Source organism: Brassica napus, chromosome C5 (assembly GCF_020379485.1).
Source record: "Brassica napus cultivar Da-Ae chromosome C5, Da-Ae, whole genome shotgun sequence".
Lineage (NCBI taxonomy): Eukaryota > Viridiplantae > Streptophyta > Magnoliopsida > Brassicales > Brassicaceae > Brassica > Brassica napus.
This window is the reverse complement of record NC_063448.1, coordinates 10,486,575-10,511,428: the sequence shown is the minus strand read 5'-3', so window position 1 is coordinate 10,511,428 and position 24,854 is coordinate 10,486,575. Positions and strand designations below refer to the sequence as shown.

The following is a 24,854-nucleotide window of genomic DNA, read 5'->3' as shown; positions in this document are numbered from 1 at the left end:
CTGACTGCATTAACATTATACGGTTATACATCCATTTCACTGGCTTTTTATGTTTCTTGAGTTGCTTTATATTATTTACATGTACCACCCTAACGATTGGTTACAGAATAAGCAGCACAATCCTTAGTTCCTTACCAGTTACCACTCCTTACAAGAGATATTAGTCAGAGCCTTTGTTTTGTGTAATATTACGAGATTATAAATACGTAATTATGTAACGAAGAAGGTGAGCTATTCATCTTCAGTATCACTGTTTGTTGAGCATTTTATAATCACAACACAAGAACATTTAAAATCCTAAGAAAATGACACTACCAGACTCTAGTCTCTAGTCTCCTCATCAGCCATGAGAACACTGGCACTCAAGAATGGAGGCTGTCTTGGAGAGTCAAACTTACAATCATTGTTCTTTAACATGTAGACTATCTCAGACATCGACGGTCTCAATTCTACTGAAGACTGAACACACAGCAATCCGATTTCAAGAACCTTCAAGGCCTCTTCCTCTGTGAACATCCCTTTTAACCGTGGATCTACCGAGCTTTTTAGAGTGTCTGCTTTGAAATGTTCCCATACCTATCCCACACAACATCCAATTAGAGCATATACAAAGCTTAAATATGATTGTGAGTGTTTTTATCAAGGCCGATTATTGGTACAACCGGATGAAACATTCGTCTTTGACCTCTAAACTTTTAAGAGCTATTATACATTCGTCGGGTAGCCCCCAAATTGTCAATTTTTTTTAAATTCAAATTAACTTAAAAATGTTTATGATCTCTTAAATCTCCAATCCAACTTAAAAAAACAGAGTTTACTTACAGAGTGTAAAGCTGAGCTAGTTCCTTGCGAGAATGCATTGTTTTTCTTGCCAGTTGCTATCTCAATAATAAGAACTCCATATGCGTAGACGTCAGCTTTCTCAGTTAGTTGGCCTTTGATGAGATACTCAGGAGCCAAATAACCCCTACAGTTCCAAAATAAAAACAACATCAAATTCTACACTAGTTTTTGAAACGTGCATTGGTCGAGAGGTATACACACACTCACAGTGTTCCAGCGATACCAGTATTGGTTTGCGTTTTGTCAGTGCCTAATGAACGTGCGAGTCCAAAGTCAGCTATCTTGGGACTCAGGTTTTGATCAAGGAGAATGTTGCTGGTTTTGATGTCTCTATGGATGATTTTCACTTCAGATCCTCTGTGTAGGTATTCTAAACCTTCTGATATTCCTGTAATGATGTTAAACCGTTGCTTCCAGCTCAATATGTGGACTGTGTTCTTCACTGCAATATTAAAACGAAGTTAATTCACATGATTGATTGTTTGTTTGTGAAAGATCTTTGCAACTTACTGAAGAGGATTTGGTCGAGGCTTCTATTTTGAACATATTCATAGACAAGAAGACTCTTTGGACCTTCTATGCTGCAACCAAGTAGTCTCACAAGATTCTTGTGTTGAACTCCACTGATCAGATTCACTTCGTTGAAGAACTGATCCGCCCATTCACGAGTGTTGAAGAATAGCTTCTTAACCGCAACGACTCTGCCATCAGGAAGAATCCCTTTGTATACAGAACCTGCTCCTCCTTGTCCTAGTTTCACCGAGTCGTGGAAAGACTCCGTCGCCTTCTCAAGCACCTCATATTTGAAGTTAGAACACGATGGTATTTGAGCTAGACCAAAAGAAATATCACAAATCAGAAACATTTTCACGAAACAAGAAACCTTATAGGTCGGAGATATCCCCAGGTTAATCAAAAAAAAAAAAAAAAAAACCTCATACATTAGCTCAAGTACCTTTTCTCTCCCTTGAAAACCGTTTGTAACTGATGAAGGCACCAAGAGAAGTAAGAATCGACAACGAAAACGCAGCAACTGCTAGTTTCATAACATCTTGATCACTCAAATCTGGTAAGTACGATGAATTTCTAAAGCTTCCCTCATCTGGACAAGAAAGAAAAAACACAAAGTCTAATGAGTAACCAAAACTGTAATGATCTCAACAACATTCATAATAACGTTACATACCATCGTCAAGTTTAAGTACAGCAGCATCGTCAAAAAACTTGCGTGTAGAATACTTCAAGTAGCATCCTGTAAAGAAAGCTCTAGCTTCACTACTTTCACAAGCTCTCAAGCTCGACCTAGCATTAACCAAACAATCTCTACACGAGTTACCATCAAGTCTTTGCCAACACTGAGCCAAAGCGTAAACCCCGGGGCTCCCACCAGCTGGACTCACCGAAGCTGCGCCAAAGCCTCCTTTTTTAACAGCTCTAAGTGTCGCATTCACAAAAGCCTCATCAAGATCTATCCAGAATTTATCAACAACTGGTCCTGTTCTCTTGCACTTGGTTCGGTCGAATCTTGGATCGACGAACTCCTCCGAGAAGTCTCTGTTATCGAAACGTAAGAAGCAGTTGTCACCGTGGACTCGACCGGAGTTGGAACTCGAACATGTCTCCTCGAGCTTTAGTTTGCTATCGTTGAAACAACGGCGACAGTGGGAGACGGAGAGGTCTTGGCGGCATTGTAGGAACACGTAGATCGGTGGAGATACGTCGGTGAAGGAAGACTCGACGTAGAGCTTGTGTTTGGTTATGTGGTCGTTGACGGAAGACATTGCTCGGAGGAAATCCACGTGGCGTCTAGGGTTTGCAACTTGCTGGTGTTGACGTTGGCAGAAGAGGAGAGGTTTCGAAGCCACCGTCGTTAATAGTACAAGGAATGAAACCCACGTGAGGAAATGAGCGGTCGAAACATAAAGTTGCATCACCGACAAGGCGGCGCGTGATCATAAAACGCGCACAAAAAGGGGTGTTTTCATATGCAGTTGCGCAGCTTCTGGTTACAACAATGGAGAATAACATCGATGGAATTGGTTTCAAAATCCTCTGTTATCACTTCTTCTCTCCTGCTACTCCAACTCCGCCGGCTCTCTCGGCAACGGCGGGTGGAAAGGGTAGATAGACAGTTTCTCGAGATAAGAGAAAACGGGAGAAGAAGTTTTAGTAACGTCAATCTCAATCTTTCTGTAGTTCTGGTTCATCTTGACAGATTGAGAAGCTCTGTTTTTTTTTTTTCGTTTTGCTCTCTCGCTTATTTTTGGATTCCGACAAGAGACAGAGAGGTTTTGTTTTGTCTTGTGCGCTACGTTTGTCTTAATTTAGGGTTTATTTCACCTAATTGTCTAACCGAAGAGCTCTCTAATTTTATCCCCCATATTTTATTTATTTTTCAACAAAAAGTTTTTTTTTTCTATGCTCTCCTTGAATTGGTCTAACCATACTAGATAACGTTAGGGATGATAGTACCGTTTTGAAGTTAATTGTTTAGAGACCAGAAGCACAAGTCAGGTGTGGTCTAGCTAAAGTTCCAGCCTTCCAGGCGATTTTACGAGTAAATAATGAAGTGAGTGATCTTCGTGTCTAGGGGATAGTTACTTGAGCAGTTGCAAATAGATCATGCATGGGATTATACAAATCTTTGGCTCATTGATGGATTATAATAGGGAAAATCATATTTTTAGACCTCGAGAGTGCCATATTCTCGCACTTTAAACACTGAACGTTTTTTTCTATCACTTTAAACCTTGAAAGTGATATTTTTATCATAACAAACCTCTAAATCATCTAGGTGACTGTACTGTTTTTTCTTTTTCTTTTTTTTTCATTTAAATAAAAAATAAAATACATATAAAAATCGAAAAAATAGAAAAAAAAAATAGAAAAAATGGAAAAAATTTCAAAAAATCTAAAATTTCAAAAAATATAAAAAATAACAATTCAAAATTAAAAATAAAATATTTTTTTTTAAATTAATCCAATTATAAACCAATAAGTATATATAATATAATAACTTGAATAGTGATTCTAGATTCTGGTTTTTGGTTTTTGATTTATTAATACTTAACTTGTTAAATTTTCAAAATTAATCCTATTATTGGTATTGTTTATTAAAATGATATTTATTTTAGTAATTTTAAGTTTGTTTAAAAAGAAATTAACTTATAAGTGAAGTTCTTAAAAATAGTAAATAACTTTAAAATTAAATAAATAACTATTCAAACTTTAGAGAAACTAAAATATATGTTACTTATCTAAGAAGCTCCACTCATACCAAAACCTAACATATACAAATCTAAAGGCATACCTCTCTATCTCTTAATTATATTTCAAACTAACTTACAGTATTTTAGTTAAGGTCAAAAACATTTCAAGTGGTCTATGAGATATTTTCTAGTTTCACAAAAAATTAATAAGTTAAGTATTAATAAATCAAAAATTAAAAAAAATCAAAAACCAAAAAAAAACAGAATCTAGTATCACAATCCAAGTTATTATATTATATATATTTATTAGTTTATAATCGGATTAATTTTTTTAAAATATTTTATTTTATTTTTAATTTTGAAATGTTATTTTTATATTTTTTGAATTTTTCAAAATAAAAACGATTTTTTTTTTGAATTTTTTCGAATTTTCTATGTATTTTATTTTTATTTACGGCACAAATGTCATCACAAAATGAACAGTACAGGTCAACTCGTTGACTTGGTAAACAAGTAAACCTCGTTGGAGGTTTGTTATGATAAGAATGTCACTTTCAAAGTTTAAAGTGCTAGTAAAAAACGTTCAGTGTTTAAAATGCGAGAATGCGACACTGATTTAAAATGCGATTTTCCTTATTATAATATATCAATCGTCCACTGCAGCTTGTTTGACTTTTTGATGTGTTAAAAAGTTAAAATTACTTTGAGAAAGATTAGTTTAAGTAATGAGAGAGACTAGCCACTTGTCAAATTATTGACTTACAAAAGACTTACTACATAGACTTTGGTGGTTCGGTTAGATTTGTTCCGTATAAAAACTGCAGTGGTAATATTTTGACATAAGACATCAAAATCTTTTTTTTTTGGAACAAGACATCAAAATCTGGAGGAAAATAAAACAACCTTTTGAAAAGTAAGATTTGTTCTGTATATACACTGCAAGTGATAGTTTATTTGGAATCGAACCAACTTTTTTTAAAGTGAGAAAATGTGAAACATATTGATGGTTTTTCTTTTCTTTTCACTTTTTCAGTTATGTTTTTACACCCAGTGTAAATAAAGAAATAAATGTTTAATTTTTTTTTTTGTCATCAAAAGATTTATTCCAATTTAAAAGGTTTCATACAAGCTAGCCTCCACGGGTAACCTTAGTGAATCCTTAACCTCTACGAAACTAGAGATTTGCACTCGTGATCGGGCGTTTTTAGCAAGACCATCCGCACGGACATTTGCAAGACGAGAGATAAACGTTATAGAAAACTCTTTAAATGCAGATTTCATGGTTTCAACTTCATCCAGTTCTGGGTCTAGAACATGACATTGCTTCTTCTGTTGGATAATGTGCACGAGCTGCTGACAATCCGACTCAAAGTTTATCTGAGACACACGGCGTTCGCTTACCTCCTTCATCGCCCAACATAAGCTTTCTGTCTCTACGTGTAGTGGTGATTCTGTTTGTGGCCCTTTGAGTTGTCCTCGTAGCACTTCCACTTCATGTTCAAACAGAACAAACCCCCATCCCTATACCATCGGTTGTCTCCAACCATGAGGCGTCGACTTGACATCTCCATCGGCTCATCGCGGTTTTTGTCGCAGGTACGGGAGCTAACGTCTGATTGTTTTCCTCTGCCGTGAATGTCGTCTCTACTATTTGTGCCATCTTCCAAGCATCCGCCTCTTGACAAGCTAATTGCAGAGATTCCAAAGGTGTGGTGTCTTTGTTACTGAAACACTTGTTGTTATGTGCCTTCCATTGATACCACATGATCCATGGGAACATCGAAGAGCATTCTCCGAGATGATTAGGCTCTTTGGAGTATTTCAACAAAGTCTCGACGTTAACATAAATGGAAGAACTCGGGAAAAGCCCCGGACTTGAGGGTATATGCGACAAAGCCCAACATTGGGTCGCCGGCGGACATTCAAAGAGTATATGATTCACTATTTCTTGTTCAGCTCCACATCTTTGACACGTACTGTCTGATCCGCAATACCGTTCTTTCAACTTACTTGCAGAAGCTACATATCCAGAAATAGCTTGCCATAAGAAGTGTTAATTTTCCTTGGCGATTTGAGTTTCCAAACCTCTTTCTTTAATCCGTTTGTACTTGGTTATGTCACTTCCCTAGCATGGAAATTTCTTCTTTGTTCAACGGCCACCTTATAACCTGACCTAACTGTATAGCTACCCAACTTGGAATGTTTCCAGACATAGCTATCTCTGCGACCAATATGACTAATCCTCATAGCCAAGATACAGTTAACATCTTCTGCTGCGATAAATTCTCTAACTCCCCATTCCACGTTTTGATTTCCTGATCTATCAGGTGATGCACCTTTAGGTCAGGATCAGGAAACTCGCTTCTCGCTTTCGCCGGTCTAGCATGCTCTGTATGAATCCAAACATCTTCCCAAAAATTTTGTTTCTGCCCCGGTTCCAATGGTCTTTTTAATTGAATTTTCCAGGATATGTCGAGACGCCATTAAACTACTCCATCCATACGAGGGATTATTTGCTTTGCTTGTTACCATAGGATTGGAATGTCGGTAATATCTTCCTTTTAATACTCGGGCTAGAAGGGAGTCTGAAAAGACAAGAAGTCTCCATACTTGTTTTGCTAAGAGTGCAAGGTTGAAATCGTTGAAGTCTCGAAAGCCCATACCACCTTCATCCAAAGGGGGACAAATCATATCCCATGCCACCCAGTGGAGTCTGTTGTTATTATTGCTCGTACTCCACCAGAAACGCGCCACTGTGGCAGATAGTTTTTTACAAGTATCTTGGGGTGATCGATAGCAGGACATGACGTATGTCGGTGCTGCTTGAGCTACTGATTTGATTTGAACTTCCTTACCCCCTTTAGATAGTAGCTTTGTAGACCACGAGTTGATTTTGCCATTCATTCTCTCTTGCACGAAGGCAAAGACTTGTCTCTTCGATCTGCAGATCTTTTCCGGCACACCCAAGTACATTCCCATTTACCTTCTTTTGTAATGCCAAGAGATCTTTTCAGATCGGTTTTTGTGGACGCTATGACCTTAGAACCAAACAGAACTGAAGATTTTAATTTATTCAGTTGTTGTCCTGAGGCTTTTCCATAGACGTCAATTATTTGAACCAGTTCTTCGCATTGAGATTGCTCTGCTTTGCAGAAGAAGAGGCTGTCATCGGCAAAAAGAAGATGTGTGATTGACGGGCATTCCTTTGCTATCTTGATCCCGGTGATGCTCTTGGATAGCTCTGCTTGTTGAATGTGTGAGATCAGTACTTCAGTGCATAGTATGAAGAGGAAAGGGGATAGCGGGTCTCCTTGTCTCAGTCCTTTCGAGGGTACTATGTTCCCTTTTGCTTTGCCATTTATCTGTACTTGGTAAGAGACTAATGATATGCATTTCATGATCAAGGAAACCCATCGTGGATCAAATCCAAATTTCAGTAATAAGGCTTCCACAAAGCTCCATTCTACTTTGTCGTACGCTTTGCTCATATCCGTTTGATAGCCACAAATTTACTTTTGCAACTTTGATTCGTACAAAGAGCGTGAAACATCTCATGAGCTATCAATTATCTGTAATCAGTCGGTTCACCACAAAATCTTATTGCGTCTCTGAGATGATCTTAGGTAGTATACGTTTCAGTCTAGTCGATAAGACCTTGGATATAATCTTATATCTGACATTGCAGAGGTTAATCGGGCAGAACTCCGTCATAGAAACCGGCATGTCCGTCTTTGGTATTAAGCACATGTTGGTCTGATTAAGTCTATCATCGAGCTCTCCTGTTTCAAAGAATGATTTTACCATGGCACACACATCACTCCCAATGTTGTTCCAGAATCGTTGATAAAAGAGGCTGGCCATACCGTCAGGTCTAGGGGCTTTCTCAGGATTGACGGCGAAGGTTGCATCACAGATCTCCTCATCAAGAGGGATTTTTAGTAAACCTTGGTTCATGTCCTCGCTGACTGACGCGGTAATGTACCGGATTGTGTCCTCGATCGTATATGGGTTTGATGATGTGAATAATTCTTGAAAATATCCAGACGCCACTGATTCTATTTCTTCTTCAGTATGAACCCAATCTCCCATTGAGTTTTTGAGTCGTGTGATCCTATTGCGTGCTCTTCTTTGTTTAGTTTTTGCATGGAAGTACCTCGTATTTCGATCTCCTCCTCGGAGCCAAAGGATTATGCTCTTTTGTTTCCAGTATAACTCCTCTTCTCTATATGCAGCGCATAGTTTAAATTTTAATTCTAGTTCTTCTCCGCTGGAGAGGAGGTCATCATTTTGCACGCTATTCAGTTGCTTCTTCAACTCTTCGATGAGCAATGCATTGTTGGTAGGATTTCGCCTTTTCCATCTTGAGATCGACTGTCTTGTCTTTTTTAATTTATCATACAGTTCCAACGCTGGGTCCGATCGTAGGTTATCCCACTCTTCCCGAACTGCTTCGAAAAAACCTTCCTTTCTTAGCCAATTCCTGTTGAACTTGAAGTTTCTTTTATTTTTGCACTCTTGAGCTTGGAATCTCGCCAATATCGGCATGTGATCTGATCCCCATCGCAGCAGATACTCCACATAAGTGTGGGACAAAATGTTATGCCAATCTTCATTGCTAAGTGCCCTATCCAACCGGCATTGGACTCGTCCCGCTCTCGTTCTTCAAGCCCAGGAGAAATAATTTCCCATGAATTGGAATTCAATCATTCCACATCCTGCTAACATGTTTTTAAACGGCAAGAAAGACGAATCTGGCCGCTTTTTGCCTCCTTTCTTCTCTAGATTACTGGTAATCTCGTTGAAATCTCCCATAAGTAGCCACACACCAGTTCTATTAGAACTTATTCTGAGCAGCCTCTCCCAAACATTCTCTCGGTATTCAATCACCGGATCTCCATACACAAAGGTCATAAAAACCTTGTGCCCTTCCATATGTGCTTCTATGTCAATCATACGATTATTAGAAAAGTTAACAATCACATCAGAAGCATCCATATAAAACAAAGCTAGTCCACCGCTACGCCCAACAGGATCGACGGTGAACAAATGATCATAACCAAACTCCGACATAAAGTCTTGCAAAAAGGAAAAATTGTTTTTTGTTTCAAAAAGAAAAAGAAAAGTAGGATGAAAACAGCGATGCAACTCTCTCAGGTGTTTCTTGGTCAAGTAGGCTCCGGCCCCTTGACAGCTCCATGCGATTGCACTCATATATGCGTACTGGGTGGTTTCTGGGACATCACCGAACTTGAAAGAGACACTGGTTTTCTACTTTTTAAAGCAGAGGGAAATACCCCAGAGTGGGGGACTTGCTTTGCTGCTTGGCGTCCACTCATTGGAGGTCGAGAATTCTTCATCCCCTTGCTCATTGGTGACATATGTCCCTTGGCCGCCAGTTTTCGAGATGCAGCAATACCTTTAGTATCACGACTTCTTGGAGTCACTTTTTCACACATGTTTTCTCATGCCCTTTTAGAAGACCCCTTGGAGTGTTTTGTTCGATTCTGCCGTCATGTGGTAGAGTACTCTGTTTCTGGTCCGGGGGGTCTTTGTTCTGCCTTGTGTTTGAAGTATGATCTTTGGATATCACCTTCTGCCTAAGCTGAGCTATTGCTTCAATCTGCTCGTTCTCTGATTCTACAGCCATCATTTGTGTCTCAGGCACCACTATATCATCCAACATGTCATCCTCGTCGATCATTTCTTCAGCCATACCAAGCTCATTGTAGTAGTCTACCATCTTATTGAATTCTCCATCCTCCATTGAGACATCATCTTCTTCCTGATATTTTCTCCTTTCAGGAGTTTCATTACTCCTGTTAGCTAATGCCCCCTCAGTCTGAGGGATTACATCTGTATTATTATCTTTATTTATCCTTGATATTTGAAGTTGATCCGTCTGGTTGCGAGCAGTTTCTCCATCTTCTCTTTCTCTGATCCGCAGGGGGCCATCCGATGGTCCCTCGACCATACGACGTGGAATTCCTTCATCGTCTATAGCATGGGCTTTCCCTTTAACTCTTCTTCTTTTTTCCTCATCTGTTTCTACAATTTCGCGTCTCTCTAAGGCATGATCATGAGCTCATACAGAGGCCCTCTCATTCACTGGTTATGTTGATCTCTGCACCGGTCTCCATTCCAATCCAGGTTTTGTATCGAAGTTTTTGGGATTGTCTATCCTGCTCCCTGTAGCGTTCCCGATCGTTATATCTCATAGGAAGATAGGAATCAGATACTGTTCTCGCTGAATCCGATGGTGATCCATTTCTTGTGTTGTAGCTTCCGGTCTCAGACCTCCTATAAGACTGCTCTCGAGACTGTCTATTTGATCCTCTGATCCGCCATTCTGTAGGGGGCTTCTGTCTTTCTGTTCTATAAGAAGAATGTTCGCGTCTCTACTGGTAAGGATGGTATCTCTCCCGATTCCGGGGATAGTTCTCCATATTTCCCTTCTCAATTCTGTTCCACACATTCTTGGAGTGCAGGGCACGTTTTTCAGAAATTGAGTTTCAGAGGTCTGCATTTTCCGTGAATGAATCCTTCTTTGGCGACTGTCTCTGATATCTTTTTTCGCTCTCTCTTTGATTCATTAGCTGGTTCCTTTCCTGCAGTGGTGATAGAGCCCGCCCTTCCTTGCGAAGAAGTGGAATCGAAAAGGCTTCTCTATTTGTTATCTCTTCTTTCTCCTTAACTTCTAATCTGGCTATCCTATTACGTTCCCGTTGATCTTCATTCAATTCAGGGCATGTACCTTCCTCATGAGATATTCTCCTGCACGTGTAGCGGTAGCGATGAAGATCTTCATACTTTAGGGTTACCGCTACCACATCTCCATTGTCAAAACTTATTTTTCGTTCCAAGTGGATGGGTTCATCTCCATTGATGGAAACTCTCAGTCGATTCCCTTGGACATCCACCTTATCTGCAGTGCCAAGGGCTTTCCCAATACTCCAGAATGTTTTTTCTTTTTTTTTGTAGTGGCTTGGGATCCCCTCCACTTCTACCCAAAACGTCATGTTGTTGGGGAAATCTTCTTTGATTGTTGGGATCCATCTTTCGAGGGAAAAGCTCCACTTATTAAAGTGGCCAGGTCTCTTATTCAAAACCTTTTGGAGGTCCTCCTCTTTCTCAAAATCCAGTTGAAACTTATTGGTTCCTCTGACTCTTCCTTCCACGTCCCAGATGCATCTTCTTTGCATGTGCTTCAGGAGCGCATCCACACTTCTACCATCCTTATGGAACATCCTTCCAACGAGTGTAAGCTTAAACTTCTCTCGATGAGATCCGAGTAGTCAAAAGTCGGGACCTTTATGATCTATGGTTCTTCAAGTGTAGGTTTTCTCACATATCGTGAGCTTTCCCCTCTGTATCTGGTACCACTAGACTGAGACATAACTGAGCAGCACCGATCAAAAACACTCTATTTAGGGGAAATAGTCGTATCAAAACCAGAAGCCTAGATTTCTTTTGGATCACGCTTTCGTCAAAACTAGGTTATGTGGTATGCTAACACGGTAAACGGTAGTCTCCCTCTCATTTCCTACCTGCCGATCTCTTCGAAACGAGCCAAAACGATGAGATACGGCCAGATCCGCGATCGTCTTCAAAATCGCCTTAAAACCTTAGCGGCGGCTCCATCGTCCTTAAGATCGTAAGAATAAATGATTAACGTGCGGAAAACATCACAATATTTTACTTTTCCTTTTCCATAACTTTTAATTGACTTGTATCTGTAAACAATTCTGTCTTCGGAGCTTTTAGGTGTGAATGCCGTCTTATTTTCAACCAAAAGAAAAGGTTAAGGCCATCGTATTGGAATTTTATTTTCAGATACCTATCAAATCGATATGGACAAAACTGTATGATTCTTATTTTATGAAACCAAATCTTTTATTTTATGTTGACTAAGTCTTCTCACAATTGGCTATAAGGTATTTTTCTCACAATTAGCTAGAAGATTTTAAGTAATATAAACTTTAAAGGATCATCTCTTCCATAACTTTTGAAGATTCTACGTTAGAAGTATAGCACCCCAGGCCCCCAGCTAAATGCTGGTTATCTAGCTAAATGACTACGTTTTTTGTTTGGTAATCATGTTAAAACAAAAAAAAAAACGAACAAATCGTTACCGAAGTTATCATATAACCTATGTTGTTCTGGGTCTTATTTCTACTTTTTTTTTATGAATATTATGTAGGAACTCATTTATAGTCTGTGATATACGTTTATATGTAATCTACTTTTTGTATATTTGCAATTTATACCGACATAGTCTATTGCATGACTAATTAATTCGAAACAAAATCGTGTATGTATTGCTAGCCATGTCGAACTGGGTCCTAGTCCGTAATCCAAGCCCGTCCAACCCTGAAAATTGCCGGGCTTGGATTTAGTCTTATCAGCCCAAAAAAATTGGGCATTTCGGACTAAACTCATCTGAGCTTTGGGTATTTTGTGCCTAAATCCGTTTGAGCTAGGTCAGGCCCGAAAATCTAAAATTTTATATTTTAACTTAAATATTATTGCTATTACAATCCAAACGATTATTAGTATTGGCATGTTATTTTGATATTTTTATCCACTCTAATAAAGTAAATATAAAAGTTGTTAATGATTTTATTGTTTGATCATTATTAGTATTGTCACATTTTAAATTTTGCAAATGTACATTCTTCTTTTATCTACGACATGTTTTTTTTTCAATATACAAAGTATGAAACGTTTGACCATGTTTATCATAAATTTTGTTTTCATATATGTTTAGTTTTAATTTATATTTGATTATTTAAATCATATTAAATTGGTTTGTTTATAATATGTTTTTAAAGCATACGAAAAAATAAAATATTTTTGATAAAAAAATTTTTTAACTCATTTTATATTTTAAAACAAAAAATGAAACTGTTTTTTTAATGAAAATTAACATATATTAAAACGATGAAAGTGACAATGACAAATTATTTTTCGAAAAGCCCAAAAAAACTCGAAAAGCCCAATAGCCCTACAAGAACTAGACCGTGCTTTGAATTCTAGCCCCAAAATATTTTTGGACCAGGCCGAGCCAGACTCAAATATTTACGGGCTTAGCGGGTTTGGATCGGCCCAGCCCGGCCCGGCCCGAATTGACACCCCTATGTATTGCCTTTCATCTTGCTATTGGTAGAATATGTTGAAAATGAAATAGAGACACGTAAAGGATCTTCATCCCAATTATTTTTCCATATTTTATTTTCAGTCAAGATTTTGTCCAGAAAGCAAATGAGATTCACAAATCACACAATGGTCCACTAAACAGAGTGCATTTTACACACACAAAAAACATAATTTAATAAAGGAAACTAAACTGAAAACGATGTCAACAATTAAATAAATGTCCCTTTTGCCGAAAAATAATTATTTTCAAGAGAAGCTTAAGTTAACCTCGTAATATTTGAATATATAATAAAAGACCAAAGTTTTAGAGTATATTAAAATAATCCAACCAAGTTGCTTTGCTCTAGTGGTGCAGGAGCTCCAGCTGGAAGTGTCCGTCCCTGGGTTCGAGTCTTGGCCACTGCGGAATTTACATGTGGGCTGCAGCACCCGAGACCGAAGACCGTTACACGGTGAGCCACATGGTGACGCCCTGGCAGCGTCCATGCTCACTTCGGTCTCTAGTCTGGACCATTTCGGTAGGGCTAGGATACTCGGTTAGCAAAAAAAAAAAAAAATTAAAATAATCCATTTTGAGCATAGATTAAAGTTATGGCATCATTATTTGGATTCGAATTTAATAGAGCATCAATAAAATTTTATAAAATATTATTATACAAAAATATAAGAGTTTATCTCTATAAATGATTATGTCGATTTATAAAATAATAATATATATTGGCTTGTGATTGTATGATCAAGTTGGGTATTTCAATTGGTCTAACTAGGGGACTATCAGTCAAAAAAAAAAACTAGGGGACTAAATAAAAATAAACGAAAAGGATTTAAAACGATTATCGGTGATTATTTTAGTCGACTGGTCTATAACGAAAAATAGAGATAATTACTAAAAGAAGAAGGAAAGTTCCACGTCATGAGCGAGTAGTCGCTGTCGGATTGAAAGAAACAGACCAAACAAAGATGTTCGAAATCTTAAAAAAGATTCGGTGCCCAAAGATTTTGACCTTCAGACACAAAAATATTATTACTACAAAAACATATTTAAAAAATCTGACAAGTTCCAACACACAACATCACACTTGACCCAATGTAAGATTTTGTTTCCTCTTCAAAGATCTCACCAGCAAAATCCGATCTTTCCGAATCTCTCTACTCCAACCCCACCTCTTTATATTTATGTCACCTAACCTAACTTTTCTTTCTACTTCTTCTTACTCCATCACATCACATTGATTTCTGAGATTTTTCTTTCCCTTTAATCCAAAGCTTCCTCTTCGTTTTATTACAACCAGTCTTCATCTCTTTTCTGAGTTAACAATGGCAGTTGGTGAGGTCATGAGGATGGAGATCCCATCCGGTGGAGATATGTCAGTTACTTCACCAGAGTTGCATGTTCTTGCCGTCGATGATAGTATTGTGGATCGTAAAGTCATAGAGAGATTGCTGAGAATCTCAGCCTGTAAAGGTATATAACAATATGAGTCTCACTCTCTCGATGTTTTCCCTTCTCTGATGTGTGGGTGTCGTTCTTTGCCTAAATAAAAATCTTATTTGTTGTTTCAGTGACTACTGTAGAGAGTGGGGCTAGGGCTTTGCAGTACCTTGGCTTAGATGGAGACAAAGGAGCTTCTGGTCTTAAGGTAGCTCTCTTTACAAATCTGTTTGGTTACTGATAGATCCTCTAACTTAGAGCATCTCCAACCCTTCCATATATTTGCCTCTAAACTCTATAATAGAGTAAAATCAGTTCCAATCCACTCCTATTTCTTCCCCTAAAATAGAGATTGCTATTTTTTCCTCTATATTTAGGGGAAAAAATAGCATTCCCCTATAATAGAGGCAAACTTTTTTATTTACAAAATAGTACTCTAATATTTTATGATTGTAACTAAAATACTTATGTACGAAGAAATACAATTCTTACATATAAAATCACACCTTTTTGGTTACGTACTAATTATTAATTTTTATAACTATAGTTATAATTAAAATAAAAAATATTATTTATTTAAAAGTCAATTATAATTAAAATAAAATAAAAAATTATTATTTTATTTAAAAGTCAAAAACTTTTTATTTAAATATTAATCAATACAACATATTAATATGGGTTATTACTTGGCCGATGGTATATATCCGAAATGGTCAACCATAGTGCAAACTATTCATGAGCCAGTAGGTCCAAAGAAAAAATATTTTGCAGCACAACAAGAAGCATGTAGAAAAGATGTAGAACGTGCATTCGGAGTTTTACAATCACGTTTTGCGATTGTGAAAGGACCGGTACGTTTTTGGAAAAAAAAAGTACTACATGATATAATGACTACATGTATAATTTTACATAATATGATTATTGAGGATGAGCGTGATCTCGATGCACCGATTGGAATTAGAAGAGAAGCTCCACCTCCGGAAGTCCAAATACCAGATAATGAAGATAACCGATTCCAAGAGTTTCTAAGTCGATTCAGAAAAATCAAAGATAAAGAAGTTCATTTCTCACTTCGTAATGCATTAATTGATCATTTATGGGAAAAAAATTAGTAATAATGATTGTTAGATAATGGTACTTTGTTTTATTTTTTTTGTCTAATGTATTTTTGTAATAAAATGTTTAATTTAAATATTTTTGCAATATTATGAAAAAAATTCAAAAAGTATAATGAATGGGTTAATTTTCAACATTTACAAGTTAGAGGTGTGAAATGTAAAATAAAAAAAGAATCTTTCAAGAATATTCCTTTTTAGAGGAAAAAATAGAGTAATACATTGGAGAGAAACTCACCTCTATTATAGAGTTTCTCTATTATAGAGGAAAAAATAGAGAAATACATTGGAGATGGTCTAAGGATAGAACCTTGCAACTTTTGCTCTTTTCTTCTTGTCAGGAAAATAATAATAACAAGACCTTATTTATATTTTTACAAAAAAAAAAATACAAGACCTTATTTATTAATTGTTTTGGTAGTAGTTAAGATCTGATTTTTGTTGAAGTGTTTCATAAACAATCCTGTGTGATATTTCTTATAACAGGATTTGAAGGTGAATTTGATAGTGACGGATTACTCAATGCCAGGACTAACAGGATATGATCTTCTCAAGAAGATTAAGGTAATAATAATAATATGTTTTGATTTTATCAATCTGAGAAAACTCTTTAAATAAATCTTATCTAATGCTCATACAAATTCCATTGATATGTGTAGGAATCTTCCGTCTTCAGAGAAATACCAGTTGTGATTATGTCATCCGAGAACATCTTACCTCGTATAGAACAGTAAGTGTTTCTGTAAATGTGTAATAATACAAAGTAGATCATTTTTTGTCTCACTATGATCTAACCTATGTGGCTTATCTTGTTTTTCGTTTCAGATGTCTGAGAGAAGGAGCAGAGGATTTTCTGTTAAAACCGGTGAAACTAGCTGATGTAAAGCGAATAAAAGAACTTATAATGAGAAATGAAGCAGAGGATTGCAAAACCTTAAGCCATTCTAACAAGAGAAAACTTGCAGAATACATTGATGATGCACCATCACCATCACCATCACCATCATCATCAACTCATGATGATTCTTCTGCCAAGGACTTTCCATCTTCAAAACAGATGAAATCAGCAGATGAAAAGTTTTCTTCACTCCTTTGAAATATATATAGAGCCAAGACCTTGGCTAATGTCTGTTAATATTCCTCATCTCTGTTTTTGTTTTTGTTCTTTAGATTTTGTTTTTGGGTTAATACAAAGACAGTGTTGCTTAACATAAAAGGGGGGCAGTTCTTAAAAAATATTGTTTGGTTCCATAATAACAACCATTTAAAAATGTTTCACTAATAACATAAGTTTAATATCAAAATGAATACAAAAATCATAGGGACATTTGTTATAATAACCTTAAGAATATAGAAAATAGCTAAAATAACTTCTATAAAATTTTCAAGATTTTATGAAGAAACTTTTACTATATTATCCTTAAGTACATAATTTATTTTCTTGATTCTACCATATAAAATTAAAAGAATAATTAATTTCCTTAAATAAATTGATCAAAATTCGAATCTAATTAATTAACAATAATGCTAAATATGGATATAACATTAAAAACAACATTGATTGTTTTTTTCATCCTATCTGTAAAAAAAAAAGAATAACTTTTTTGAAAAATCACCATTGTTACACCTTCATCTTTTTGAGACATCATTTTAAACTAAAACAATTTTTTCATCAAAGCAAAAGTTTAGACTCACCGAGAAGTTAGTAAAATTCTATGACCATTATTATATCAGTTCTAGTATTTATAATATCATTCATAGATCACTGTTTATGTTTTGTTTCTAATATTGCCAAATTTTTTGTAGACCTATTTACTTTAGAAACGTACAAAAGGAATTCCAGGATTGAACATCTATCAAGATCAAGGTAATATGTGTGAACTTTTTTTTGACATCTCATGTGTAATCCTTATATATGTAGAAGATGAAAAGAATGTAAAACCTATCAAATTTTGGTAGACTAGAAACTTCGAACCAACCGTTCAAAGTAGACTAGAAATTTTCGGTAGACTTGTATTTTGTCTGCAACTGCTCACTGAATTAGATGATAGACATGAATATCCAAACTGCTAGACATATTATTTTCTGCAACCACTTGTCTGCTCATAATAGGTAGATTAGCATAACGTCTACACATGTATAGCAGACTTTACAAGTGAATTTGGTAGACTTGTGTGATGGCTACATAGTGTCTACATGATTTTACAGATATGAAATTCGAAACCTATAGACTAGTTTGTTATCTGCTTATAGTAGGTAGATTAGTATAAAGTCTACACATGTATAACAGACTTTATATATGCATTTGGTAGACTTGTGTAATGGCTACATATTGTCTACATGATTTTACAGACATGAAATTCGAAACCCGTAGATTAGTTTGTTGTCTTCTTATAGTCGGCAGATAAGCAAAATATCTACATGTGTATGGCAGACTCTACATGTGAATTTGGTAGACTTACGTAATAACTACATGTTTCTGCAGACATGACATTCATAATCCGTAGATTAGTTCTATGTCTACTGATGATCGACATACACTGTATGCTTGATTGGTATGTTGTCTGCTGATAATCGGTGGATTAACATTAAGTCCACACGATATAGCAGACTTAACATGTTAATTTTGTAGACTTGTATTTTGTCCTTGAAGTATTAATAGACTTGCATAAAGTCTACATGCTTTGTTGACTTGCATGATGTCTACATCTTTTGGTAGACTAGAATATCAATCGGCAAATTTATATTATATCTATATGTTTTTGTAGACTAGATATCAGTTGGCAGATTTATATTATATCTACATATTATTAGTAGACTAGCTAATACTCTATAGACATTTATTTTGCAGGTACGTAGTTGAGGAAATGAGTAGCAATTTAAATAAAACTTGTGAATATGAAGAAAAAGTGGTACTCTTGATGGAGGTAGCAATGATACAGAAAGAAGTGGTACCCTTGATGGGTCTGGGGAAGACGAGGCACAAAGTGGTATACCATATGTAAATGGGGAAGATGAGATTCAAAGTAGTACTTTTGAAGAAATTTCTGAAGATGAAATAAGTCGTGGTTCTAGAGATGGTAGCTTTGGATTTGATTCAGATATGTCTTTTAACGGAGAAACTGAAAATCAAATAGTTGGTGGCTTAGAAGGTACACAAAATATTTTGCAGATTCTGGAGCGTATCAGCGTGGGGCAAATATTTAGTACCAAGGTAGAGTTACAAAATAAGTTGCGTATGATCACGATATTTCAGAATTTTGATTATACAACGTATAAGTCCAAAAAAACTTTGCTGGCACTGAAATGCTTTGTTGCTGGTTGTTCTTGGAAGATTCGTGCATCAGTAATGAAAGCATCTTCTGAGTTTACTGTTCGGGTGATATTCGCCCACGAGGACTGTCCGTCAGTAGACAACTGTGTACTGATGGACAGTCAACGTGGACTGTTTGGGTGATTTTCGCCCACGAGGACTGTCCGTTAGTACACATATCAGCACGTTGGCCCTTTCGAAAGTACATTGACATTCATACGTGCCCTGCTACAAATAGGTGTTCTCGTCATCGACAAGCTACATCAAAATGTATTGGAGAGTTGTATTTGGGAAAATTTGGGAAAGTTGGTCTTGGGATTAGACCGATTCACATTATGGATGTCATGAAGGCTATGTATGGTATTGATATTGATTATTGGAAGGCATACAAAGTCTTAGTACATGCACGTGAGCTAGAAAGAGGCACATGGGAGAGCGGGTACGAGTATTTGCCTTTCTATTTGCAAAAGATCGAGGCGGCTAATCCAGGTACAATTACGAAACTTGTTTGCGATGAGGAAGACAGATTTAGGTACTTATTCATTGCATTTGGTGCATGTATCACTGGTTTCCAATTTATAAGAAATGTGATAGTTGTGGATGGAGCTCATTTGAAAGGAAAATTCAAAGGTGTTATACTCGTTGCCGCTTCACAAGATGGAAATGGTGGGATATTTCCTCTAGCTTTCGGGATTGTTGATTCAGAAAATCATGTTTCATGGGAGTGGTTCCTAAATCAGCTGCGTTTGGTTTATGGGGACCGAGAAGACTTGGCAATAATTTCTGATAGACACAAATCCATTCGAAAATCAGTTAGAAAGGTATTCCCACTAGCTCATCGAGGAATATGTAACTATCATCTGCATCAGAATCTTCTAAAAAAATACAAAGACTCCAGTACACTAAATTTGGTTAAAAAGGCTGCAAAGGTGTACAGGGTTTCTGAGTTCATTGCGTTATTTGATGAGATTCGAAGAGAAAACCCTGCCATTGCTGCATATTTGGAGAAGGCTGATGTTCGTTTGTGGTCTCGTGCATTTTTTCAAGGAGATAGGTATGATATAATGACAAGCAATATTGTTGAGTCTATCAATAAGGTTCTCAAAGACGCTCGCGAGTATCCTATTGCATTTTTTCTGGACGAAGTGCGTAAGGTGATTTCAAGATGGTTTATGGAACGACGAGAACATGCTATGTCACTACAAACATTATTCACGCCAAGGGTTGAACGAACTTTGACGTATAGATGCAAGATTGGTAATACTCTCACTGTGCAACACATAAACGCATATCGTAGCCATGTAACTGGTGGTGCACTTGATTGTGTCGTGGACATACGAGAGGTACAATTTACGGTCTCATAATTGTTATTTTATTACTCAAAAGTATATTAGTTTTGTAGTAATTTGCATAACTTGTTTTGTATTTGTAACAGAGGAGCTGTACTTGCCGTAAATATGATATTGATAAGATACCATGTGAACATGCTCTTGCTTCTGCTGATAAGCGACCAAATCTACATTTACAAACTCTAGTACATCCGTACTACACAAAAAGTAACTTGTCCGGTGCGTATGCGGAGTCCGTTAATCCGGTGGATGTTGAGTCGTAACCTCATGCAGATTACCAATGAAAAAATGTATCCCACCAGATGTAAAACGTGGAGTAGGTAGGCCAAAGAAGTCGAGATATCTTTCTGCACTTGAAAGAGTGATGGGCAAACAACAACAGTTGAAAAAGATGAAAATCAAGAAGGTTTACAATGAACCACCAACCCAAAAGTTGCGCAAGCTGTACACATGCTCAGAATGTAAGCAAGCTGGACATAATCGTGCCACTTGCAAAGGTGGCTGAGAAGCATTTACAATTCAGCATTTTAGATACATAGTTAATTTCAAAATTCTGATCATACTTGGTTTTGCAGCTTCTTACTTTATATTGAGCTTGTTTTAAATGATTATACATGATTTTGCAGATTCTTATTTATATTGAGCTTGGTATTATACTTTATTTTCATATTCTTGTTTTTTTCCAAATTATGACTAGTTTTTGTATACTTACGAAATTTGAAAAGCCATAATAATATGAAAGTTGCAAATTATGACTCAGCAGAATGTTCAGAATAATAATATGAAAAATGCAGTCTCGAAAGTGCAAACCCATAACCTGAGTCACTAAACACATGAGTCACCAAACATATGAGCCAATAATTTTAAAGAAATTGCAGGCTTTCGAATGTTGCAAACCCATAAACCATATGAGTCAAAACAATAAAAAAAATGAAGTCCAAGTGAAAAGTCATATAAGCGTACAATGCATAAACAATAAATTAAGAATGCAACTTCAATACGGATATAACAACTCACGATCGCTTGATTGAAACGGGAGCGGGTTTGAAACTGTGTGACCATCTTGTTCAGTCTCCTCGAATATTTCTGCGGCAAGCTTTTCTCTAACCATCTTGATATTTTCATCAGATATAGGTGTCCTAAACTCAGAACCTAGTGCATGACACTCAACGAACTTTATTGCATAAATTCCACAATCACCTGTTTTCAGCATTTGAGGAATCCCTTGCCGTGGTCTTCGAATCTTATATTGTTCGACACTCATCTTTGGCCTTTCTGATGGTGGAGCTGAAGCTCGAAGTAAGTGCGGTAGCATATGAGCGAATGGCTTAACTGCTTTGACGATCTGCTCATTTGTACTACTTTAAGCCCACAGTCAAAGACTTCAAAACAACGGTTAGGAATAGAAATATAAATCGCTACCCAGTGGTTGTTATTGACAAAGAGAACACCGTAATATAATCAACGTCGATCATCCACTTTTTCCCAGTCCCTGCAAATGCTGGTAGTTTTCCAGAACAATAATCATGTGCTCCATTGGGGAAAATAGGCAGATCTTGCGCTGATAAAAACTCATTATAACTTCGGGTCCACACGACGGTGAAATAAGTATCTGTAAAAACAATCCTGTCACTTCTGAAAGTTTTTGGATTCTTCATAAATCTCAAACGCAGCAAGTTCATGGCACTATTTATATGATGTTACAAAAAGATTTGCCAAATAAGAACAAGTTTTATGAGAAATTAAAATGTTGCTTGAACATGAAGATAACGTAAAAAATCACATGCATGCAACAATAACCTCTTCATTAAGCCAGTTTTGAGGAGTTCGGAGAATTTTAAAGAATTCTACACCATTGTTTTGAGAGCCTATTGGATATTCCCTGCATGAAAGAAAAACATTGATATATGAGTAACGATAACACTTGTTATTGCACCACTACCATAAAAGTTAGGAAACAAATAACTTACTCGTCTAACTGCAACCAATCATCCAGAATCTTAACCTTTTGCATATCCACTGGTGCAAAGGGATCATATCCACGTCCCCTCATAATGTTTAGCTGGTTATCTTGTTTGTTGTTATCTAAATTTGGTAGGATACCTCTAAATGGTGTCTGTAGAGCTGGTCCCAAATTCTTTACCCTTGTGCTCTTTTCTCTCCCAACTTTAGGCTGGTCAACTCCCATAACCTTTAACGTTTGCCCAACTTTTCTCTGGATAAACTTTTCTGCAATAGAAGCAGTGGGCTGAATTATCTTTGGAGGCGATGATTTTTGAGGCTGCGTATTCTGAGTGTTCAACATCGGATATCCATCCACTGTGCTCTCATCATCGGATTCGACCATTCTGTCTCTTACAGCCTTCTTAGCAAACATTTTGTCTGTAGATATGTCTTCATCTTTAAGTTGTGGTACTTTGAACATCTATGTATTAAAATGACACACGTTAGCTAGTAAACAGTACTTTTTCAAAAAATAATCGGTCACCAAAAATGCATCGTGTTGAATACTAGAAAGCTCCCCTAGAAATAATAATAATTACCTCATTAGTCTTTGACTTCTCTTTTAGTAGCATAAATTCATTCTCCAAAAGGTCAACCCTTAATTTCATTGTCTCAAAGCTCTGAAGCTGTTTTCCCATCTCTTCTAATTTAGACTCCAATGTTTCTACCTTTTTTGCTTGTTGCTCAAGTTTTGCTTTCATGTGTAATGCTTCAGTGTGCTCGATAGAACTATCAGAAACACTCGACTCTGGTGCTTTCAGTTTCTTCGTGCTATCTATCCTCACTTTTATTTTTCGTTTCCTTGATGTTTCCTTATCATCACTTTTTTCGTTTTCTTCTTCAGCTTCTCCTCTAACTTCTTCTCCAGTGTTCTTTTCCATTTGGATGTTTTTTGTGCCATGCTCTACCCAAGTCACAAGTCCCAGACCTCCTTCTTTGCATATGGCTTGTAGGAGAGCGTCAATCTTCTTGTCGACAACTTTATCATCCGAAACATTCCTGATTGATAAAAACATTCCTGATGTTATCCTACAAATTCAAACAAAAAAAAACAGAATTATTACTTTTTCAAGACAAATTAAAATGAATAACTCCAACAAAAAACACCTGGGCTTTTCGCATACCGTATCAGCAACTGAGACGAGATTGATATCAATGTTATTTGTTCCTTTTAGACCTTTAAACTTCAGAATAGGAGGACCGTCAATGTTTGATGGACGTCCAATCTTTGCTCCGAGGCTTGGGACGACATTGTAAGCCCATACTTGAAGCGTCTGAACAAATCCATCTAGTGTGTATGAGTTAGCATTCAAGTTTACACGCTTCACTGAAGCAATCAACCGCTTGAAAGCCTCTCTCCCCCACGAATATTTCTCAAATTTGGGCAAGTCGAAAACCATACGAGAAAGTTTAAGCGAAGCTCCTTTTTATCATCCTCACCTATGATGACAGTTGCTAAAATAGACAAATAAGTAAAGCGGACACTACAAGAAAACATGTTTTTCCCGACCGCAAAAACAGTAGGTAATCAGTCGCTAAACAAAAATTTACGACTGTTTTACGACTGATAAATAAAACAGTCGCAATTCAGTCGCTAAATAACGATTGTTTAGTGACTGATTTAACCAGTCGCAGATCAGTTGCTAAATTGTCACTAAATTTTACTACTGAATTGCTACAAATTACTGACTGATTTTGCCACTATTTTCACGACTACATGCCAAATAAAAAATTAAAAAAAAAAAAAAATTATTACTATTAGTAATTTTTTAAAACAAATTAGTAGTATTAATTTTTGTCCCAAACCGGGAATGGTGGTTAACCAGATACAATCAGATAAAATAAGAAACCAGACAATTAAACCGAAAAACTAAAGAAGCCCTAGAGAACCGACAAAGAGATCGTTATCAAACCGCCGCCGCCATGCTCTCCGGTGACCCTTAGCTCCAGTCCTTGTCTTCACTCTTTCTCAGCTCTCCCCGTTCCTGGCTGATAACTCCGACGGGAACGACCATGAAGCTTCGTCTTTACTCTCCATTGACCAGTCTTCGGCTTGCAACACCCCCACACCACGACGTTGTACCTGTCTTCAAGCTCGCGACCACCACCTTAATAAATAAAAGATCGAGTCTTTAGTTGGTAGAGTCTTTAGTTGGTAGTTTTGAATTATTTTCTGCTTTAAGTTATTTGAATAAGTCTTCCTCTACTATAAGAAGTGGTTAAGACTTTACCAAAACTGTCGGGAGTATCTGTACGCTTTGTTATTTAAGCAACTCTTATGTTGCCTTCATTCTATAAGAAAAGTATTTTCAGTTTACAAAGAGTTTCAAGTGGTATCAGAGCTCTAACAAAAACTGTTGTGAGTTCTAGGTAATCCGAAAGTAAGAGAGATGAGTGAAAAGGAGTCCTCGTTGAGCATACCAAAGCTTGATGGAG

The 24,854-nt window shown here is 36.8% G+C and overlaps 6 protein-coding genes across 6 annotated transcripts; 2 read left to right on the top strand and 4 right to left on the bottom strand.

The window, feature by feature from the left end:
• Positions 1-321: 321 nt before the first annotated feature.
• LOC111205275 (cysteine-rich receptor-like protein kinase 1) lies at positions 322-1,889 on the bottom strand. Its single transcript, XM_022700863.2, has 5 exons — positions 1,799-1,889; positions 1,354-1,674; positions 1,051-1,285; positions 823-967; positions 322-576 (listed from the first exon to the last, which is right to left on the bottom strand). The coding sequence occupies exons 1-5, from the start codon at positions 1,887-1,889 to the stop codon at positions 322-324; spliced, it is 1,047 nt and encodes a 348-aa protein (XP_022556584.2).
• Positions 1,082-3,670, bottom strand: LOC125586877 (cysteine-rich receptor-like protein kinase 1). The gene has a single exon (XM_048756682.1). The coding sequence runs from the start codon at positions 2,772-2,774 to the stop codon at positions 2,022-2,024; it is 753 nt and encodes a 250-aa protein (XP_048612639.1). The 5' UTR covers positions 2,775-3,670; the 3' UTR covers positions 1,082-2,021.
• A 6,891-nt stretch (positions 3,671-10,561) lies between these two features.
• Positions 10,562-11,296, bottom strand: LOC106398572. Its single transcript, XM_013839104.1, has one exon. The coding sequence runs from the start codon at positions 11,294-11,296 to the stop codon at positions 10,562-10,564; it is 735 nt and encodes a 244-aa protein (XP_013694558.1).
• Positions 11,297-14,218: 2,922 nt separating this feature from the next.
• LOC106401000 (two-component response regulator ARR7) lies at positions 14,219-17,034 on the top strand. The gene is made up of 5 exons (XM_013841416.3): positions 14,219-14,670; positions 14,769-14,845; positions 16,239-16,316; positions 16,412-16,482; positions 16,578-17,034. Exons 1-5 carry the CDS (start codon positions 14,523-14,525, stop codon positions 16,846-16,848), a joined length of 645 nt encoding a protein of 214 aa, XP_013696870.1. The 5' UTR covers positions 14,219-14,522; the 3' UTR covers positions 16,849-17,034.
• Positions 17,035-19,400: 2,366 nt separating this feature from the next.
• Positions 19,401-20,677, top strand: LOC106398573 (protein FAR1-RELATED SEQUENCE 6-like). The gene is made up of 2 exons (XM_013839105.1): positions 19,401-20,408; positions 20,501-20,677. The coding sequence occupies exons 1-2, from the start codon at positions 19,401-19,403 to the stop codon at positions 20,675-20,677; spliced, it is 1,185 nt and encodes a 394-aa protein (XP_013694559.1).
• A 573-nt stretch (positions 20,678-21,250) lies between these two features.
• On the bottom strand, positions 21,251-23,584 carry LOC106400998. The gene is made up of 5 exons (XM_013841413.3): positions 23,543-23,584; positions 22,958-23,447; positions 22,385-22,839; positions 22,215-22,296; positions 21,251-22,026 (listed from the first exon to the last, which is right to left on the bottom strand). Exons 2-5 carry the CDS (start codon positions 23,432-23,434, stop codon positions 21,886-21,888), a joined length of 1,155 nt encoding a protein of 384 aa, XP_013696867.1. The 5' UTR covers positions 23,435-23,447; positions 23,543-23,584; the 3' UTR covers positions 21,251-21,885.
• Positions 23,585-24,854: the final 1,270 nt, after the last annotated feature.

Excerpts from the sequence above, each read along its gene's own strand:
- LOC106400998 (XM_013841413.3), bottom strand. The coding sequence starts at position 23,434 with ATGTTTTTATCAATCAGGAATGTTTCGGATGATAAAGTTGTCGACAAG. Across the intron at positions 22,840-22,957 it reads AGAAGTCAAAGACTAATGAG|ATGTTCAAAGTACCACAACT; the intron begins GTAATTATTATT and ends TTTAATACATAG. Across the intron at positions 22,027-22,214 it reads AAAACTGGCTTAATGAAGAG|ATACTTATTTCACCGTCGTG; the intron begins GTTATTGTTGCA and ends TTGTTTTTACAG.
- LOC106401000 (XM_013841416.3), top strand. The coding sequence starts at position 14,523 with ATGGCAGTTGGTGAGGTCATGAGGATGGAGATCCCATCCGGTGGAGAT. Across the intron at positions 14,671-14,768 it reads GAGAATCTCAGCCTGTAAAG|TGACTACTGTAGAGAGTGGG; the intron begins GTATATAACAAT and ends TTGTTGTTTCAG. Across the intron at positions 16,483-16,577 it reads ATCTTACCTCGTATAGAACA|ATGTCTGAGAGAAGGAGCAG; the intron begins GTAAGTGTTTCT and ends TTTTCGTTTCAG.
- LOC111205275 (XM_022700863.2), bottom strand. The coding sequence starts at position 1,889 with ATGAAACTAGCAGTTGCTGCGTTTTCGTTGTCGATTCTTACTTCTCTT. Across the intron at positions 1,675-1,798 it reads GTTTTCAAGGGAGAGAAAAG|CTCAAATACCATCGTGTTCT; the intron begins GTACTTGAGCTA and ends CTTTTGGTCTAG. Across the intron at positions 968-1,050 it reads ACTGGTATCGCTGGAACACT|GGGTTATTTGGCTCCTGAGT; the intron begins GTGAGTGTGTGT and ends TTGGAACTGTAG.
- LOC125586877 (XM_048756682.1), bottom strand. The coding sequence starts at position 2,774 with ATGCAACTTTATGTTTCGACCGCTCATTTCCTCACGTGGGTTTCATTC.
- LOC106398572 (XM_013839104.1), bottom strand. The coding sequence starts at position 11,296 with ATGTTCCATAAGGATGGTAGAAGTGTGGATGCGCTCCTGAAGCACATG.
- LOC106398573 (XM_013839105.1), top strand. The coding sequence starts at position 19,401 with ATGGATGTCATGAAGGCTATGTATGGTATTGATATTGATTATTGGAAG. Across the intron at positions 20,409-20,500 it reads GTGTCGTGGACATACGAGAG|AGGAGCTGTACTTGCCGTAA; the intron begins GTACAATTTACG and ends TATTTGTAACAG.